This window comes from Falco cherrug, chromosome 1 (genome assembly GCF_023634085.1).
Source record: "Falco cherrug isolate bFalChe1 chromosome 1, bFalChe1.pri, whole genome shotgun sequence".
Lineage (NCBI taxonomy): Eukaryota > Metazoa > Chordata > Aves > Falconiformes > Falconidae > Falco > Falco cherrug.
In genome coordinates this window covers 85261943-85281050 of record NC_073697.1, presented here as the reverse complement: position 1 = coordinate 85281050, position 19108 = coordinate 85261943, and the positions used below count along the sequence as shown (strand labels likewise).

Below are 19108 nucleotides of genomic sequence, written 5' to 3'. Positions count from 1 at the left end.
TTGCTTCATAAAGTGGATGTCAAATAATACTTCTTACTCTCGCTTCCCACACAGTGGTATTTTCTAGACAAACACCTCTGAAAATACCTTGGCGTTTTCTGCTCCCTGCTGCTTATTAGAGGGCATAAGCACAAACCTGCTTCACAGCAACCTCTCCACAATCCCCTTCAGCGCTGTCTCGAGCCAGAGAGATGCATTTGCCCCAGCAAGCACACTCACCGAAGGGGGGGAATCACTCCGACACCTATCTGAGACCATCCACTCTGCACTTCCCAGCCTAGATAGGGCTTGGTCTTAACGTAGGACTCCCTGATCCCCTGCTCCTGCAGTTCACTTCTGCACTGCTGCCACCAACCCCGGCACCTTTTGCTTTGCAAGACTGCCACAGCTCTTCAGCATTTGAGCTACTGCTCAAATCCAGTCCAGGACAAAAAAAGGTACTTTAATGCCTGAAAGTTGTCAGTGATAACTAATGAGCCCTCTTGAGTATTAACATTTAGCCTGTAAAAGCTGAGTGCAACATGTACGGTAGCAAGGGTAAAAGCAGGTCAGAGACAAAGCTTGAGTCAAATTGATCGGGGCAGAATACACCAATTCATGCGCCGTTTGCATGAAATATTAATTCCAGCTTTAACATTTAGAGGAAAGCAAATACACCATAACGATGCAGACGTACCTTATTTCCCCCACATTTTCCCTTCTGCTAGGAGCTGATGGGGAACAGTGTGCTTTGTCCTTCCCGGCAGGTGTTTGGGTAGGAGCCTGCGAGCCAGAGCACGCGCTCGGTGGCCAAGCCTCGGCGGCAGAGGCAGCGTCCTGGCGCACTGCTCCATGTGAGCCCTGCTCATTAGATAACCCTGCCATGCTGCAAATCCTCCCTCCCTCCTTCACAGCAGCACACAGGCAGCAATTTGAAATCCGCTGAATTTCAGGGAATTTCTCCAAACTGGCGGGACCAGCCCCAGGACTGCTGCCCACACCCAGCCTCCGCCAGCTTTCCCACACCCAGGTCTGACACAGTCCTGGGGCTTCTCTGAGCTACGGCTGGTATCAGCTACAAGAAACTTTTCCTCCTCCAGGAGGAAAGCCTCCATTTCTCCCCTCTCCGAGAGGACGGCGCGAAGCTCTGCTGACCTGCTGGCACCGTGACCTGGCAGGGACACGACCCAAGCCCTCGCTGCTTGCTAAAACCTGTCACCCTCCTGCAAACCGAGCAGGCACCTGTGAGCAGAGAAGCCGGACCACAAGGATGCCCACACAGACCACCGCAACGAAGTCAACCCTCCACCTGCCGCCGGCGCAGAGCAGCCCCCAGCGCATCCCCGAGCTCGCCCCGGCCCTCAGGGATCGCTCTTACTCCAAACGAGCCATTTTACCGGGCTTGCTGGCAGGGGTTTGTGTGGCTCTGCCGCAGGCAGGGAGCCCTTGAGGGAGGCCAGCCTCTCCCAGCGCCTCAGAAACCACCATCTCCGTGTGAGGGCTGCTGGGGCCATCACCCCGCGGATGCTGGGCTGGGGGAAAGTTGGGCATTTTCACACCTCGGTGCGTGGTGGGTGCAGGGGGGCACGGCGTGCGGGCAGCCACCGGGGGGGGGGGGGGGGGGCGGGGGGCAGCGGTTGCAAGGGAACGCACCGCACACCGGCTGGAAGGGAGGGGGGGTGCCAGGCTCCAAAAGGGTTCCGGGCAGTGGTGGGGGGCACTGGGTACTGAGGGGGTAAATAGTCCCTGCCCTGGGCGCGGCGGGGGTGGGGAGCGGCACTAGATGCAGCGAGAGGCACCACGCAGAGTGCTGGGGGGGTGAACACCGGGTGTAAAGGGGCACCGAGCAGCGGGTGCAAGCTGAGGGCACTGGCTGCAAAGGGGGCCCGAGCGGCGGGGTGCTCCGGGGAGCGTTGCTGCCGGGGGGGCTCTCCCAGCGCCGCGGGCCGGCCATGCCCGGGGACGGGGGGAGGAGCGGGGGGGCAGCGAGGCGGGTGCCGGCTGGGGGGGGGAGCGGAGGGTCGCGGGGGTCGCAGGTAACTCACAACTCCCCGGGTGATGTCGTCCGCCGCGGGGGTCGGCGCCGCGGGCGCTTCTTGCCACGCCAGCCACAGGGCGACCACGAGGAGCATCTCCCGGCGGCGGGCGCGGTGCCGGGCGGCGGGGCTCAGCATCCCCCGGCGCCCCGCGCCACCCGCCGCCCCCCCCGGCAGGGCCCGGCCCCGGCCCCGCGCTGGGCTCCGCCGGGCCGCCGGGCTCCGCGCCGCATCCGCGCTCCCGCCCCGGGCTGCGGGCGCCGCCGGGGAGGGAGGTGGCAGGCGGGGGGCGGGCTCCGCTCCGCGCCGCTCCGCCGGGCCGGGAGGCGGGGGTGGGCTCTGCTCCGCGCCGCCGGGGGGGGGCGGGCTCCGCTCCGCGCTGCGCTGCCGGGGAGGCTCCGCCGCCGGGGCGGCTGCGGGGTCACATCGCCCCGCTCCCGCACCCCGCGGAGCGAGAAAGTTGCTTCGGGCGCTACCGCGGAGCGGAGCGCGTCTCAGCTGCTGCTGCCCGGGGCCGCCGCGGGGCCGTGGCTGCCATGCACCCCTCTGCCTCCGGCCGGCGGAGAGCCCCGACCAGCGGTGGCGGAGGAGGAGGAAGGATGGTAATGAGGGAGGCGGTGTCAGGGCTCCGGCGGGGAGGGGCGGCACAGCGCGGTCTGGCCGCGGCGCTGCGCTGCGCAGCACCGGCACCGGGCACCGGCACCGCTCCCGGCGCGGCTCGCAGGGAGGGCTCAGACCCGGGGCCGGTTGCGGCCCCTCTCAGCGCTGTGTTCGCCTGCGGCTGGAGCGTCCCGCGCTGCCGACACGCTTCTCCCCCGGCACCACCATTTCTTTAGCGCCAGCCGAGCCCCCGAGCTCCCCGAGGCGCCGTGGGCGCAGACCGGGAGGCCGGTGCGTCCCCCAGCAGCACCCAGTCCCGGCGCTGGTCCCCAAGAGCTGCGTAACGGGCTCCGCTGGCCGCGGCAGCCTGCCTCCCGGAGCTGTGAATCTGCCACACTGTGACAGGCCAGATGGCAGGGGACACCCTGACACCTCCAGCTCCAGCCGGTTCAGCATGAAAATGTACTTCAGACTTTGCCTTTCCCACCTCCTATTAGCACGTTAATATACTCAACAGCTTTGGAAATGAGCTTCAAAGTTGTTTTAAAATGGAAATTTTAAATGTTCTCTTTTTTTAAAAAAAAAGGGTAAGAAATGGAAATAATGAAGAACAGCAGAGACAAAAAAAAACGCTTCAAGGTGCTGCTGGGGCAAAATTGGAACGGACATTGATATGGCACCGTCTGCACAAATGGATTAATTCAGCAATCAACCGTAGCTGCTTCTGGAGATATTGAATATCAGACAGGACTTGAGCAAAGCAGTGGGGGAGGAAAGAAGAAATCTTTTTCTAGAAGAAACTGGTTAGAGATAATTGACAGGGAGACCTCACTTCCCACAGCTGAGCTCACACCACCCTGGGTCCCCCTGAGCTGGGCCAGAATTACTGCTCTGACACCAGAGAAATCGGAAGGAAAACCACTGGACAGCAGGGCTCAGAGCCTCACCAACTAGAGGTCTGTTGTAGCTCAAGAGCTTTGCTCCTTACTAAGGCCAAGTTCAGCTCCTTAAGATGACGAGCAAAGCCCACCCAGCCTCTGGGTCAGCACGTGCGGGAGGGGGGCGGTTGCAGAAGGCAGGAGCCCCCCGTGCCCGGCTGCAACGTGATGGGGCTGGCTGCTCCCACTCAATGTTTCATTTTGCTCTGAAAATCTGCCCATGGCCACCTTGCCACAAACCCCCATCTCCCGGGCGTGGGCTCCCTCCCCTTTACAGGACTCCTCCTTCACGCATCTCCTGCCTCATCCTGTCTGCCCTGCAGGTGCTGCTGCTGGCAGGGGAGATCTCTTTCTCACTTCTGATAACCACCACGCAGCGCCCCGATGAGATGAGGATTATTACTTGCTCTATTTCAGATCCCACTGCCCCAAGCAGAAAGCAGCAGTCACCCAGCACCCCTGGACCTCTCCTGGGTTTTCCAGCAGAGAAACATTACCCTGGGCAGTCAGGCCAGCCTGACATTGCTTAGCAACATCACATGTAGTAATTTCCTGCTAAGCAGCTCCAGAATCTCTTCTTATTAGGGATCATTTCTCTTGGCAGTTGACAGGACTGTGGGCAGCTAGGAGCCATCCTCAGGAGGAAGGCAGAGGCAGCACAGCCACGTCAGCTGGGAGCAGCGGGCAGCAGCAGCACAAAATCTCAGCCCTGAGGACAAGCCTGCAGCCTTGGTGTGCTCAGTCTCTGCCCTGACCACCCTGCCAGGGTGAAAACTGCCAGTGCAGGTGCCCTGACATGCAGTGGGTTTGGGGTTATCCCTGACAAACGTGTCAGCACCTGGAAACACTTCCTAGGGGTTTGGGGCTCTCTTATGACTGCTCAGCACAAAACCCCTCTGTCCCAACATGTGGCACATCTTGCATGCCAGCCCAGTCCCCGTGCTGGGCAGCCTGCAGCTCCGTACTCACAGTGCCACCTTCCCTGTGCTAGCCACACCACCCTGTAGCAGCAAGGTTACCTCAGCTGCCTTCCTGGTGCATGCTCCACCCTGACCTTCAATTCCATTTTGCAAATGAGGGCAATGAAGGATAAAGGTTCATCATGGGCAGCCTGTGAGCTGTTGGACCAAAGATAAAGGCTGAGCCCACTCCAGCTGGAAGAGTTTTGCTCTTAATTTCAAGGGGTCAAGGTTTTAGGGCACATGCTACAACTTTTTCTTCACCTCCTAGTTCATCCTCTCACAACAGTACAACAGGGACAAAATCTTCACGGTTTCTATCAGACTGGGTGTTTTAAGTGGATTGACAGCACGGCAAATGGAAGATGCTGCTCCACATCAAATGTACTTCAGTCCCTTTAGATTCTTTCCTATAGCATTACATGTAAGAGTATACCCATTTTTACCAAATGTAGAATATACTAAAACTCGCCTATCGCAGGAGAATATTTTCCCCACAGCTGTTTCTCACATACATGTATTACATACAGGCATGGGCTGTGATCACAGTTTTGGGTGTTTGTAGAACATTTTGCTGCAGCAAACTCGGCCCAACCTGCCAGCTCCAGCCTCCCACTGAAGAGCACTGTGCAGAAGCCCAGCTTCCCACCAGCAAGCCTTTGCACAGCCTCCTGCCTCCAGCATACCAGGAATGAGTTTTATCCTGGCTGGGGTAGATCAGCTTTTATTAGAGCAGATGGTCAGATGGCCCCAAGCAATGTCAAAAAAGGAAAAAAAAATAATTAAAATTAGTGTCTTGTATCATCTATTCCTGGCAACAGCCCCTGCTGGGAAGGACTGTAACGTTAAGCTAGCTGCAGATATTATGAGAGGGAGCAGCACTGCCCAAACTGAGATTTTGAATCCTTTAGCATCAGTTGCTCCATGGCAGATGGAAATGTGTCCTCTGGAGATGGGCTTTTAACACTGAGCTCAGTTAGTGAGGGCTGGGTGGGCTCCCCACTTTCTTGGATGCAGAGCTGCTTGCCTGCGTGGAGGAATTTTGAACTCCTGGGTGGTCAGGACAGTTTTGTCTGCAACTTTAGGTGCTCAAGCTCTGCCTTGGCTCCCCCTGTGTGCAGCAGAAGCAGAGGTGTGCACGGGGACAGGAGAGCACCCATTGCTCTCCCCTGCTGACAGAGAACCCTGAGCAACCAGCTTCAGGGGGCAACATTTCAGCCAGTGGAAGTTAGGTGAGGTTGGCGGCATCCTTGGCCCTGCTCAGTGAAGCCCCTCAGCTCATGGCTCAGGATTCCCACTTGCATCTCAGCTGCTTTGGTATGGGCTCAGGTCCAGGGCTGTGATCCGTGCACCTTCCTCCAACTGGGACTGGAGCAGAGCCACATGCAAGGTAGGAGCTGAAGAGTTCTGCAGATCTGGCTGAGGCTTTTTTCAAAGAAAACGAACAGCCCCACAAAACTCTCAGACTTTTTAGGTGGCCAAATCCCACTGAATTTTCCATCCTCTGCCTTCTGCAGCTGTCAATACCTGCTCTGTTTCACCATCTGCCCAGGTATTAGTTATTAGCATCTGTGTTGTGACAGCACCTCAGAGCCAGTCTTGCACCACAAGAGCCTGCAATGTGAATAATTATATACGCTCGATGGGTAGGTGCTCTGTCCATACCCTAAAGCTATTCAATGTAATTCCCAACATATTTATAAACATTTTTAGCAAGCACTTGTAAAAGACAAGACAGCAGATTTCTATGCATTAATCAAAAGCTGTCACAAATTACAATACCAAAAAATGCTACAACCATGCTATGTACGAACAGCAAAGAGAGATCCCTTAGTAGTTTAATTTTATTGCATGAGACCTCCTCTAACAAAACACTGCCTGGTCATCAAGGTCCAAAGAAATGTCAGAGAAGATCTAAACTTTCAGACTGTTGTAGGGCATATATTCAACTTTAAGCATATGACTAGTTATGCTGACGTTACTCTAACCAAATGAATGTAATGAAAGTGCATCTTTCCTTGGAAAGGTGGAAGCTGTGCACAATATAGTGAGGCAGATCATATGGATGCCATCAGCTCCTTACAGCTACAGAGAGCAGAGTTAGGCAATATGAAGAACCCAGTTACAACAGACTGAACTGTGAATATTTTTTCTCTCTTTCCTCTTTAGTCAATAAAAAACACCACCTCAATGGCACAGGTTTAACTCCACGCTCATGCCATAAGAACAATACGGGGGTAGATAGAGTTTTCATGCCATTCATTACCCAGGCAGGCTGCTGAATAGAATTTATTTAAGGAGGGAGCAGCATGATGATTTTAATTCTGTTAAGTGTAGCTTCCAAAATGCATTCTTTATGCTTTATTTGTTGCAAATGAATGACTCAGTTAAAACAGCATTTCAACACATTTTAGCCAAAATATTTGCTTTGCACAACAACAAAATACAGATAACTGCAATCATCTGTAAGTAAGAACAAGCAAATTGACAGACACAGCAGACAGCCGTTTACCGCCATACCTATAGTCTTTTTTAGCACAAAACTTTTATGCAAAACAAGAAGTGCTAGTAAAGCTGATTTGCAAGTTCACATTTCCCTGATCTGCCTGCCTGTCCCCCAGTGTTTGGGGAAAAGCGGTAAACAAGTGCACTGTATTTGTTTTCTTTCCACATGCATTCCAACCAAAATGCACATACTTCAAATATTTTCACCCTTGTGCATCAAGATGGTGAGCAGGAATTTAAAATGTCATTATCTTCTGCCTGTATGTGCTATGCGCAAGCTGGAGGTTTTTCCTCTTGGTGTCTTTAGTATAATTAGCATGTATGACAACATTCAGACAATTTAATTTCCCAATTACACAGCTATACTGAAAATAACCTTTGCATTAACTATGCAGCAATTCTTATCAGTAGATACTCTACAGCTTCTTCTGCCCTGTTCTATCGCTACAGATGCTCATGTTTTGGCAAGCTGAGAAATGATAATTTTCTGCCCTATCAACCAGGGAGACAAAAGGCAGTGCCGCAGTGGAGTGGGGGCCTGGGCTGACACGGTGCCCCCTCTCTGGGAGCAGCCAGCACACGCGGTGCTCCCGAGGCGCAGCCACATAGCAGGGGCTTCTTGCTGAGCCCGAGCGGTGCATCGGTTTATGCTGCGAAGTGTGAGAATGAGGACACTTATGATCCTACCCTGCTGTTCTCCTAGAAGCTTTGGTAGCCATGGGAAAATCAGTTACCAGAATCTAATTTGCTTGCTTGTAAGTAATATCGCTCAGACACTACTTATTTGCTTGCCTACTTTTAGGACTGATGGGTGACCAATGATAATGAAAAAAAAATAATAATCACTTTTCTGAGACCAGTAGTAAACACCTAGTCACATATATGTTAATTATTACTCATGGGAAGTTTAGAATTATTTTTTTTTCCATGGGCAAAAATGAAACCAAACAGGGCATTTACAGAAGGCTTGGGAGCATGCAGCTTTTTTTGCTTCCTTGTTCTCTTACTGTAAAACCAACCCACTGACATTTCTTCAATACCTTGTACAAAAGGAGGGAAGCCAAAATTAGAAGGGGTGGGGAAATCAGTGTTCCTGCAGGCCAGGGCTCCGGAGTGGAGGGATGCTGCAGAGGTGCTTGCGGTGCTCATGGCCATGGGGTTTTGTTCTCTGCATAATCACGCGCCGGCACAGAGGATCTCCAGCATCTCGGGGCCATCTGCCTGCCAGCTCCGCCAGCCAAGGCTGCACTAACCACCTCCCCGAAGAGCTCATCCCACTTGAGTCCTCTAACAACATGGCTTAGACCTCTCTAACTCACTTTAAGGTCTAAATTTTGCAGATTTCTCCAACATAACACCTGAAAAATGCAGCCTTCCCTGGCTCCCCAAGCAGCCGCAGCTCCCCCCGCTCGCCTCTCCCTGCGGCTGGGCCCCTGCATCTCCCCAACCACCCTGCCCCATGGGTCCCTGCGTCAGGTGCAGTTGCAGTGGGCTTGGTCCAAGCCCGTCGCTTTGGCCATCGCTCTGCAGCCCTGCCCCAGCAGTGCTCTGCTGAACTCCATCTATTGGATCAGACACGAGCTACTTGTCTTTATTTCCAAGGCCTTCACAGATGACCCGGCCTTGTCTTTTATTATTCATTTAGCATCAAGAAATCGGCTCCATCCTCCAGCTGGCCCTAAAACCAGCCTCTCTCTTCCTTCGCTAGGCTCGCAAACCACCACACTCACACTTGCTTCCACACTGTCTCTTCTGCCTGGGATTTTTTCCTTCTAAGCAAACCCAAGTCAGCCATGGTATCCTCCCTCTGCCTATAAATACACCCTATAAGGTCAGGACCACCCCTGGGAGTAATTTTTTCTAACACAATGATGCTCCAAGAAGCTAAGCGGTACTATTTTGCAGTTTCCTTCATCTCCGTTGCTAGCAGTTGTGCCTTGTTTTGCATTTTCTCCTGGATACAAGAGCTCTTTTTCCCAAGTCTGTGAGGCACCTAACACAAGGTCATCTTCATCTACTGCTGGAGTCCCTTGACGCTACAGTAACGTCAGTGATGGCCACAACATCTAAGTACTCAGCTCACAGCCACATTGCCACCAAGCAGATGCAGGCACACGCTGCACTGCACAACACTGGCCACTTCTGCCTCCCCACTGCATCATATACTTCTCACAGAACAGTGTTTAAAGCATTAACACCCATGAAAGAGGCACGTGTTCTCCAGGCTTAGCTTTGCTGCAAGTTTCACCGATACAGCAAAACCTCAATCAAGATCCTGTAATGGCGAGCCAGGCACAGGGACGGGCCAGACTGCCATGGTAAAGCACACTAAAGTGTAATTCTCTCTTCACTAGCAGCATTCCCATCTTTATTCCCATTGCTTTTTAATAACATTAACATCGTTTCAAGCACTGTCTTTTTTAAACGGTGAAGCGAAGTTCAGAGGTTAATTAGCAAGAAGCAGAACATAGTCACTTTACTAAAAAAAAAAAAGCCCAACAACAACAAAAATATTAAAAGGTATAAACTAGAATTTGATGGAGTTTTACAGGGAAAAAAAATACTGATTTTAACATTATTTAAATGCAACAGACTGTCCTTTGGCTTAGGAAAACCATGAAACCTTTGACAAGCTTTTATAATGCTTTAATAAGTGTTTGTGCTTTCCGTCAGTCAGAAGACAGCAAATTATGTGACATCCATCAAAAGTCAGCAATCAGTTATATGCACACATACACTGTATCCTACAGAGGCAGATAGGCTCTTCAGTAATGGCACAACATCTCATCAATTCAACCTAGCCATATATCTTCTTCCAACGTATGACATGTTGATTGGCAACCTTTCTAGAGAGCTGGTTCAGACATCCGGGGGATTTTGCTGGCAAGGTCAGCAAAGCTTGTAATGCAGCAGTTTCTGTCACAGGGTCATGGGTGACAAGCCAACAGACCTCAGCTGCACGCGGGGCTGCAGCAACCCCCACCTGCCAACGGCACATGCTGCACCAGGGGTGCTTGCCCCAATCTCTGGTCCTTGCTCTGCTCTCTGTGCCATGCCTCTTCCCGGTTTGCCCCAAAATCCTTCCTCTGCCCAACCCTTCCTATATCACCCTGCCAGTTCCTTGAAGTCCCTAATCAAGGAGGTTTGACTGCAGTGCTATGCCACGCTCCCCACCGAGATCAGTGTTCTCTTCTCAGCCCTGGCTGCTCCTCTTGGAGGCCAACAGCTTCTTCAGGTGCCGAGAGTCCTGGGTTTAACTCTGGAGAAATCCTGGTGTCCTTCACCTTTTAGTTCTGGGAACCTCACTTCTAGAGGGATGGGGGTTCAACAGAGAGCAACAAAAAGCATTCAGGTGTTCTGTGGGAAGGGACTTAAGACTCACCATACCCATCTTTTCAAGGGAAAGTGTTACCAGAAAAGAAGAGGCAGGAAGGAAACTGTCTGTGATGACAGGGCAATCGGAAAGGAGAATGAACCAGAAGATGCAATTATAGGAAGCGGTAAGAACAGTGAAATATTGAGCCCCATTGCCCGGGAAGGCTGTGGGATCCCCACTACTAGACCAAGAGGCTCTCAGAACCAGCTCAGGCACGGCGGGCCACTGTCTTGCAGAAAGATCGAGAACAGTCTCCTGATGGCCTTCCTAGTCTTGTTTCATATTTTATTTCCTCTGCTTTTCATCTGACCTGGATCTTCTTGCCTTTAAGATCTTCGTGAGGTTCAAGAGCTGAAGAAAATCAGCCGTTAGTCTAAGGCCGTTGTTGCATTCATAGAGATGCAGTCCCAGCTGCTTACCCTATATAACAGGATTTAGGAGACTGAATCTTCAAATTCAACTTTTTCTCCGGTAAGCAAAGAACTGTGTGGTGGGTTGACCTTGGCTGAAGGCCAGGTGCCCACCAAGATGCTCTATCACTCTCCTCCCCTCCCCAGCAGAACAGGGGGGAGAAAATAAGATGAAAAAATATTGTGGGTTAAAATAAAGGCAGTTTAATGAAACAATAGCAAAAGTTGCACGCGTGGAAGTGAAGGAAAATGAAAGGTATTATTCTCTACTTCCCACCAGCGGGAAACGTCTGGCCACTTCCCGGGAAGCAGGGCTTCAGTTTGTGTAACACTTGCTTCAGAAGGCAAATATCATAAATAACGAATGCCCCCTCCTCCTCCTCCTTTCTCTTAGCTTTTACATCCAAGCAGACATAACACTGTACGCAATATCCCTTTGGTCACTTTGAGTCAGTTGTCCTGGCTATGTCCCCCCCACCCCAGGATCTTGCCCACCCCCATCCCACTGGTGGGGGGGCGGGGGGGGGGGGAAGGCTGGGGAGACAGCCCTGATACTGTGCCAGCCCTGCTCAGCCACAGCCAAAGCACTGGTGCATCACCACCACCGTTCTAGCTACCAACACGAGCACAGCTCCGTAAGGGCTGCTACGGGGCTCCACCAGAGCCAGTACAAACCATTAAGATGTGTTTAAGTCTCTTGTTCGGATTCAGAGCTGAACACTTACCAAATTGCACATCCAGGAGTTTTCCCTGGCCCGGCCCGTTGCAAAGCCCAGCTGGCAACCACGGAACCTGTTCTGAAACGTCAGCAAAACCCAAGGATATTCTGGAGCCAGTGTTGCAAATTCAGGGCTTTTTCTTGCTATAAACAATTCATCTATAGGAAATACATTGCCCACAAACCTAACATGGCCCTTAGCAGAGCTAAGCACAAGCTAAGGGCAGCTGCCAGTGCTGCTGCTTCCTTGCTAATGCCTTAACAGAACGACCCTGCTTCTCTCAAGCAAAGCTATTCCAGTGCATCAAATGCAAACAAATCAATACTTGCAAGGCTTCTCTCTCCATAGCCTCCTCTAGACCTTCTCAGCAAAACTACAACCAATGGTGAGTTTAACCTGCTCGATCAGTCCTCCCTGCTTGAGCCTGCAGGGAGAGCATCAGTTAAATAAGGCAAATGCTTAATATGAAACCTGTTCTTGGTGGCAAAACCTGCATTTTGCCTTTGTGGCTATCCTCACCCCTGGTGGTTTCCATCACGGTCAGAAGTAAGTGGCTGCAGTTGGCAGAGGAAGGCTTCATTACCAGAAACACAAGGCAAAGACCCAGGAGGAACATTCTTCTTTTACTCTGCTCTCCCCTGGGTTGATGAAGCATGAAAATGAAAGCCCCATTCAGACTGGAAGGATTATGCCTCTGTATGTCAGAGCCATGTGAAATAAACAGTAGTGTAATTTATGGAGCAACTTTGGGAACTTAATTATTTCTCAGAATTCAACTTTGATGACTCCTTTCTACTCCCTGGGTCCTAAGCAGCTAGTGACGTTATGTTGCATTAGAAGCTGAAGCTGCAGCAGACAGAACAGCATCAAACCTAGGGCCAGGGGGGGACACAGGGCCCAGGGACACATCCCAGAAAAAAACCCCCTGAATGGTTTTTCTTTACCAAGAACAAACATAGGCAGTAGCACAGTGCTTTGGAAATAAATTGTTCATGAACCTTCTGGCTCGAAGCTACCAGTAAATCTTCCTGTTTGCAATGACGCCCAGGTATATATGGCAAAAAATCTCACTGCTCTATTAAAGGTCTTACTGAAAAGTCTCCCTGCTTTACAGAAAAGCTCTTATTTACCCCTTGTGTCCTCAGAATAACAGATTACCACAGCTCCTGGCAATCACAGCACAGCTCAGCTCTGTGTCCACACAGCAGACTAAAGTGCATTACATAGATTGCAAGCTGTTACATAAACCAAACTTTTATTATGGTGGTTATAGCAGCAAGATGTCCAAAGGGATGCTTTATATACAGCCTCTCTCTCTGCTTAATCAAAGTACAATCAAATGCCTTCTTTTTTTTAAGCTTCACTAGAGAAATGTTTTATTATTTTTAAATTGTCCAATACTTAACCACTAATTCCCTATGTTATTAAAGCTTGAACGAGGGGACTAGGGTCTAGCTCTTGCAAATCCTCAGTCAATTGAGTTTGGGGTTTCTAAAGCCTCAGTGCCAAGTGATACAGACCTGAACTCATGGCAGCTGAACTGTCAGAAGACAGCTGTCGGTGGACAGGAGGCTCAGAACGGTCTGCCTCTGTTCATTATTGTCCCTGTTTTGTCCCAAGAACGGGCAGCTACATTGCTTGGGAGCAGGGCGGAGAAGGCGGACAAGCAGGGGATGCTTTAGCCTGGAGATGCCACGTGAGATTGGGCACAACCAGCAGCCCCCAGTCACCCAGACTTAGCAGCACCGTTTGTCAGAGGCTTCCTGAGGAAGGTACAGGACAGAGCAGGAGATGTTCAGTTAATATGGTAACGTGTCTGTGGAAAGAAATCAGGCTGCTACACCCAAGGTCTGGGGTCTCACATCCACTGGCTTCCAAGAAATACCCTGGTCCTGATCCACACCAGTGGCCGATGGTGCTCGGCTCAGCCGTGCCCTGCAAGTGGGAGCTGGCAGGGGAGACAGGTGGGAGCTTTGTGAGGGGTGTGATGCAATGGAGCACCTCAGACACCCCCTCCTGCCCACAGCGATGCACATTGTCCCAGGCGCCGCCCCCCAGGAGCTCTCCGAGCACACAAATCCCCTCCCAGGGGACAGAAGCAACTTTCCCCTGCTCAGGGCCAGCCGGCTGTCTCCCGACAGTAAAGCTGTACTAATTGCTGTCTGATACAATTAGGTTTATTCCTACTTGTAATTTAATTTGTGCAGGAGTGCTAGTTCAGCACAGGAGTTTGCATGCATTTGTGGCTCCTTCAATTAGTGGCACTTTGTAGTCCCTCCGAGAGTGGCTGCAATAGAGCTTGCTCTCGTCCCTCCTGGAGCAGCACTCGGGGGGCAGCAGGTGCAGGGCTGGTGGGACAGGGACCTACTGGGGCTAACAGGGCAGGGGGACCATCTGGGACCAGCCAACCCTGCCATGGCCCTGCATGGCAGCACAGGTCACCAGCCAGGAGCCTGCTTGTCTCTCTTGACCCAAGGGCAGCTGGGTTCAAGGGACAGGTAGAGATGGGTGGCAATGCAAAAAGGGCAAAAGTAGGAGAAAGGAAAAAGAAAGGAGCTGCTGAAAGAAGCCCAACATATACAGCACCCAAGGCAACCAGCCACGGGCCCCTTCCCACGAGGTGTGCTGGCCCATGGGACTCTGGTGGCTCCCAAAGGGCACATGCTTCACTGAGACCACCAGCCAAGCCTAGATGGTGCTGTGCTTAGCGTAGGGAAAGGAGGAGGGAAAATACCCAAGAAGTAGAAATCAGAATATGATTAATGCAAAGCAGTATTTGCTGGTGCCCGTGATGTTTCACTGATCTTTATGTATTTCCTGTGGGATCAGGAACATCTTAGGTACCGTGGGAAGATAAGAGTCCTTGACTAAATAAGCAGCTCTCCTGACATCTATCTTTCACATACTTTGCTCTGCACACAGATAGTAAGCGTGGGAAAGCTACTGTATCCCTCTGACAAGCTTACCCTATAGTGGAAAAAAAAAAAAAAAAAGAAAAGAATATATAGTATTTCCTTAGCCTTAAAAAAAAAACAAAAACAAAAACCAACAACCAACCCTATTTGGAAAATAGGAGGCCTGTGGAGGTCCGATTTCAAATTCATCACACCTCCTGCCCCAGAGACATGCCTAAGGATGGCTGCTTCAGAACACATAAAACTGTTTTCAAACTTAGCCATGTCCTGCCTGTCTGCTTCGCCTGATATTTGCTTGAAGAGCAGAGCATCACAGGGGTTGCTGCAATGACTTTAAAGGCAGAAAAGACCCCTTTGTGCCAAGGGAGGCAAGCAGTTGCTTAGAATGAGAAAGGCACCGCATTGTATCCACAGGGTATTTGACAGATAAAAGTGTTTTATTTGTAGAAACTAGCAAAAAAAAAAAAAATCCCAAAACCCCACTGTCCTTGATAACTAGAGAAATTAAGATAATTTCTTGTGTTCCCCCTCCCCCCCTTAACTAATCTTGCCAAAATAAAACACTTTTCCTTCATTCTAATGCTTAAAAGACAGCCACAGAGATTTAACAGTTAAAATAGAACCATTTATTTCAAAAGGTTGTAGTAGAAGATGTATCATTTTAGTAGCTATTGCCTGTGGGCAGTGGGAAGAGAGCTGCTGAATGCACCATCAGCAAAGAGATTGAAGAGAGGCTGAAAAGGGGAGCCAGGAGAAGGCATTCACCTTCCCAAATGGGCCATAAACTCAAGTGACTGACTACAGCTAACTAAAAAGCAGGAATATTTCCATTGTGTATCAGAATCACAAGCAGGAGGCTTGCTGGAGCCCTGATGATGCTTTAGAGGACCATCTAACCGAAGAGCTGCTGGGCAGGGAGCAATGCAGTTCCACACACCACAGTCAGCGACTAGCCCCGTGCTGGGAGCTGAAGTGTGGGTAAACAGACATCTGTAACACCAAAGACCCCACACGTGTCTGGATCCAGCAGACCAGCTGATTTGCAGGTTTCCTGGTGCCCGCCTGAGCCCAGGAGCTCCCAGGGACCTGCCTCAGCCACCTTGTTCCCAGCTGGGCAGCAATTGCAACGCTTGAAAAGAGCTTACACCGAGTACTCACAGCAGAGGCATCATCGCACCCACACATTAGTGTTTTGCCATTAGCCAGCACATACCAAAGGGACGGCCAGCCTGTCCCAGCAATGGAGTTGGACCAGGCTATAGCCAGGCACTCACAGGTGCTTTGGGTGGAGGTTTTGTACCTCCCCAAGTGCCGCCGGGCTGACATTCACCAGGCGATGCCCCCGAGACCACCCCGCGGCTCCTGTGCCTTGGGAGCCGGGAACGATGTGACTCCCCGCACACCCCCGACCTGCTCAGAGGCAGCCTGGTTATTTGGCATGAGTCCAGACACAAAATCCCTATCAAGCGCAAGAAATTCTCTCTTCACAAACGCTCACGGCAGGGGAGGGAGGCGCATGTAACTGCCCCAGCCAGGTGGGCTCCTTCAGCAGCCCAAGGCAGGCGGTGTGACCCCACAGGTGCCCACCACCCTCCTGGAGAGGGGCTGCTGCTCTTCCCAGCCACTGCCGGGTGGGACAGCACGTTGTGTCAACCCAGCACAAGGTGATGAGCACAGCCCTGGGGCTTCAGATAACAGATTTATGCCACAAAAAAAGAAATTCAAACAAAAAGACCAGCTGAGCATATTTTCAGCATTAATAAATCATTTAGGAGTCAGGCAGATGCCCTGACACGGCTCACATGCCAGTTGACCCCAAGCTTAGCCACAGGAAAAAGCACATTTCAGTTGTGCCAGGCTTTGCTGGATGCTTAGCAGTTTCTGGAACCTGGGTCTCTCCCTGGAACTCTCTCAAATCCAGGTGATTCCCATCACTGGATGCTTGGGCTCCAAGAAACCTGTGTGGGTGGGAAGGAAGGATGGAGGCAGGATTTGGAGGTGGCAGTGTCCCAGAGAAACAAGTGACAGCACGGGCAGATGCTGCTGGAGAAGCAGGGGCAGGGGAGGCTGAGCACAAAGGCTTTTGCTCCGGCTGCAGGCACATTCATGTGGGCAAGACTGAGCCAAGGGAAACTGGAACCTCTTCCCAGGCAGCAACCAGGAGGAGAGGGAGCTGCACCTCCAACGCTTGTGCAAGCCATAAAAAGGAGGGAGTCCCTGCAGCAGCCCGCTGCAGTGCCTGTTGCATGCCTGGAGGTGTTTGAACTCAGTGACGCTCCACGCCAGCCGCATGCACTTTGTAGAATCAGGAGCCGAGCAGCAGCTCCTTGCTCGCAGATTTACGTCACAGACTCATGGCACCTTCCGTCGTCTCACCCAGAAAGCCAGTTTGGGATGTGTCAGGGCACCATTCCCCACCAGGCTCCTCATCTCCACCACGGCCAGAGCTACCCAGCCAGGGGGACAGGAGCACTGCCAGCCCCGCCAGGGCCCTGCTTTGCACCCACAGCTGAGGTGCTGCTTTGTTGCTGCTGTTGGGTTTTTTCCTGTTTCCACTACACACACACACACCCCGCAAGGCTTTTCCTTTCCCCTCACAGCCCCCATCAACTACATGACCACAATCAAGGGGACTGAAAATTTGCCATCAAGTAAGAGCTGGAAATTCTTTCAAAAACTGCAGGGAGAAACCTGTTACTGACAGCGGTGACCGAGAGGGGGGAAAACAGACGCATAGTTTTACAGATTACGTACACAAATCGCACAGAAACACAGCACCAGCCCCGGTTAGCCCCGCGCAGGAACGGCCCCAGAGCCTTCCTGCCCCGCAGCCCCCAGCCCCCGCACAGCGCTGCCCACCGCCACCGCAACTCCTGCCACCGGGACACGGCACCCGCTGCTCCAGAGCGGCCGAAGGGGGGAAATGTGTCACACAGCCCGGGGCGACCCCCGGCAGCAGTGCCCTGAGCACCACAAGAAAAACTGCCCTGGTAGGAGTTTTCTAGTTCACCAGAACTGCACAAGGAGGAGGGGGTGAAAGGTGGGGGTTTCTGCGACTTCCCAGCACCCAGGCACTCCTTCGCTCGGGCAGAGCTGTGGCCCTGTCACCCCGTCCCAGGGTGGGTGTCTGACCCATTCCCGGTCGGGGTAGGTCTCGTTTCAGACACTGGGAGCCCCCAGGAGGGGTAGAGGCTCCACTACTCCGGAGCGCCCAAGGGAAGGAGCAGCAGTCCAGCCTGCCACCGCCACAGCAGCCACCAAACCCAGAAAGAACCGAGCAACCACAAATGCAACAAGAAACACATCACTGAAACCCAGCATAGAGCTCACAGAGAAAAAGTTCCTGAAGTGCTGAGAAACCAGTTATTAAAGATTTCTCTTACCTGAGAGAGCTTGATGCTTAAGGAACTTCCTTTGCAGTAAAGGTTTTTTTCTTTTTAATGTTAGTCATTTTCTTAGAGTTTTTCTTTACAGGAAGACCCCACCCCTCAAAAAAAAATTCCACCCTGAAAAAGCAGAGCCACTTCACTTTCTGCTCCCTTACTAACTGCACCTCCAGATCACCCCCTCCTATCTCACCCTCACACTGAGTACACCTATAGAAACTCTACAACACATGTTTAGTTTTACCTGTGCCATGTCCCTCAGCCGCGCTCACTCCGTGCCACCCCTCTTCTGTCACACAGGGCCCAGCCAGCCAAGGCAGAGAGAGCACCCACCACTCAGCCTGCCCTAAGCCATCTCCAACCAACACCGGGGGCTCTGCCCCTGCCCAGAACAGCTGGACCCCATCACACCCCAGCTAACCCCAGCCCCTCCATATTAAGCATCAGCCCTGCCAGACCCTACCTGCAACCCCAGCCACACAGACCCACAGCTGTGGCTTAGGAAAAATCCTGCTGTGGGGCACAGACCCCCACCTGCATGGCGTTAGGAGGCTGATGAGGTACTCAAGCAAAATTGCTGCATCCTTTATATAGGTGTGAAAGCAAGCACACCAATTTCTTTTTTTTCTGTTTTTTAAAGTGCTTTGAGCTGATAATTTTTTAAAAAAGGCTTTAAATTAACTGGAGTTTTCTACAGCTTCATTGCTTGAAAACCTGAGCAAGGCTCCTGCCGGCCTCGTGTTTAGCAGCTCACCTTGCACATGTGGGGCTAAATCCTGGTCCTCGCCGGGCTCATTTCCCTGCATAGACCTCAGGACCCCGGTGGTGGATGGAACGGTCAGGGCGGTCGCTGTGTTTTATGGGAATTCAGGCACACTTCAGGCCAGGTGGCTGGGCTGGAGAACACGCTGGTGGCACCCAGGGCGGTAGGCTGGGGGGCTGCCGCTGGGGAAGGTCCCACTGGAGCTGGGACAAGGATGGCTCCCGGCTCCTGGGGGAGCTGCCTGGGAGCTGCAGCGTGCTCCTGGTGGCAGCTGCCCCGCCAGCGAGCATACTCGGAGATGTTGGGTGCTTTTATATTTCAATATATTATTTTCTTTGAAGAAGTAAGAGGGTTGAGTCAAGCTTTATAGCTCTCCTTTAAAAGTTTGGCTTTCCGAATGGTTTCATTTGGGAGGGAAAAGAAACATCTGCCAAGCAGGGGAAGGCTGAGAGGTCAGCAGCCTTGGTGGGATCCCATCCATCAGGTGCAGAGCAGCCAGCAGCAGAGGCAGTTGTGAAAAGA

At 52.1% G+C, this 19108-nt stretch overlaps 1 protein-coding gene across 1 annotated transcript in view; it reads right to left on the bottom strand.

The window, feature by feature from the left end:
* MMP17 (matrix metallopeptidase 17) overlaps window positions 1-2614 on the bottom strand; it is a 65763-nt gene extending 63149 nt beyond the window's left edge. The window contains exon 1 of the mRNA XM_055700636.1: window positions 2025-2614. Coding sequence (XP_055556611.1) covers window positions 2025-2153 — 129 coding nt within the window. The 5' untranslated portion in view covers window positions 2154-2614. The remainder of the gene's footprint in view (window positions 1-2024) is intronic.
* Between the last annotated feature and the right edge of the window lie 16494 nt (window positions 2615-19108).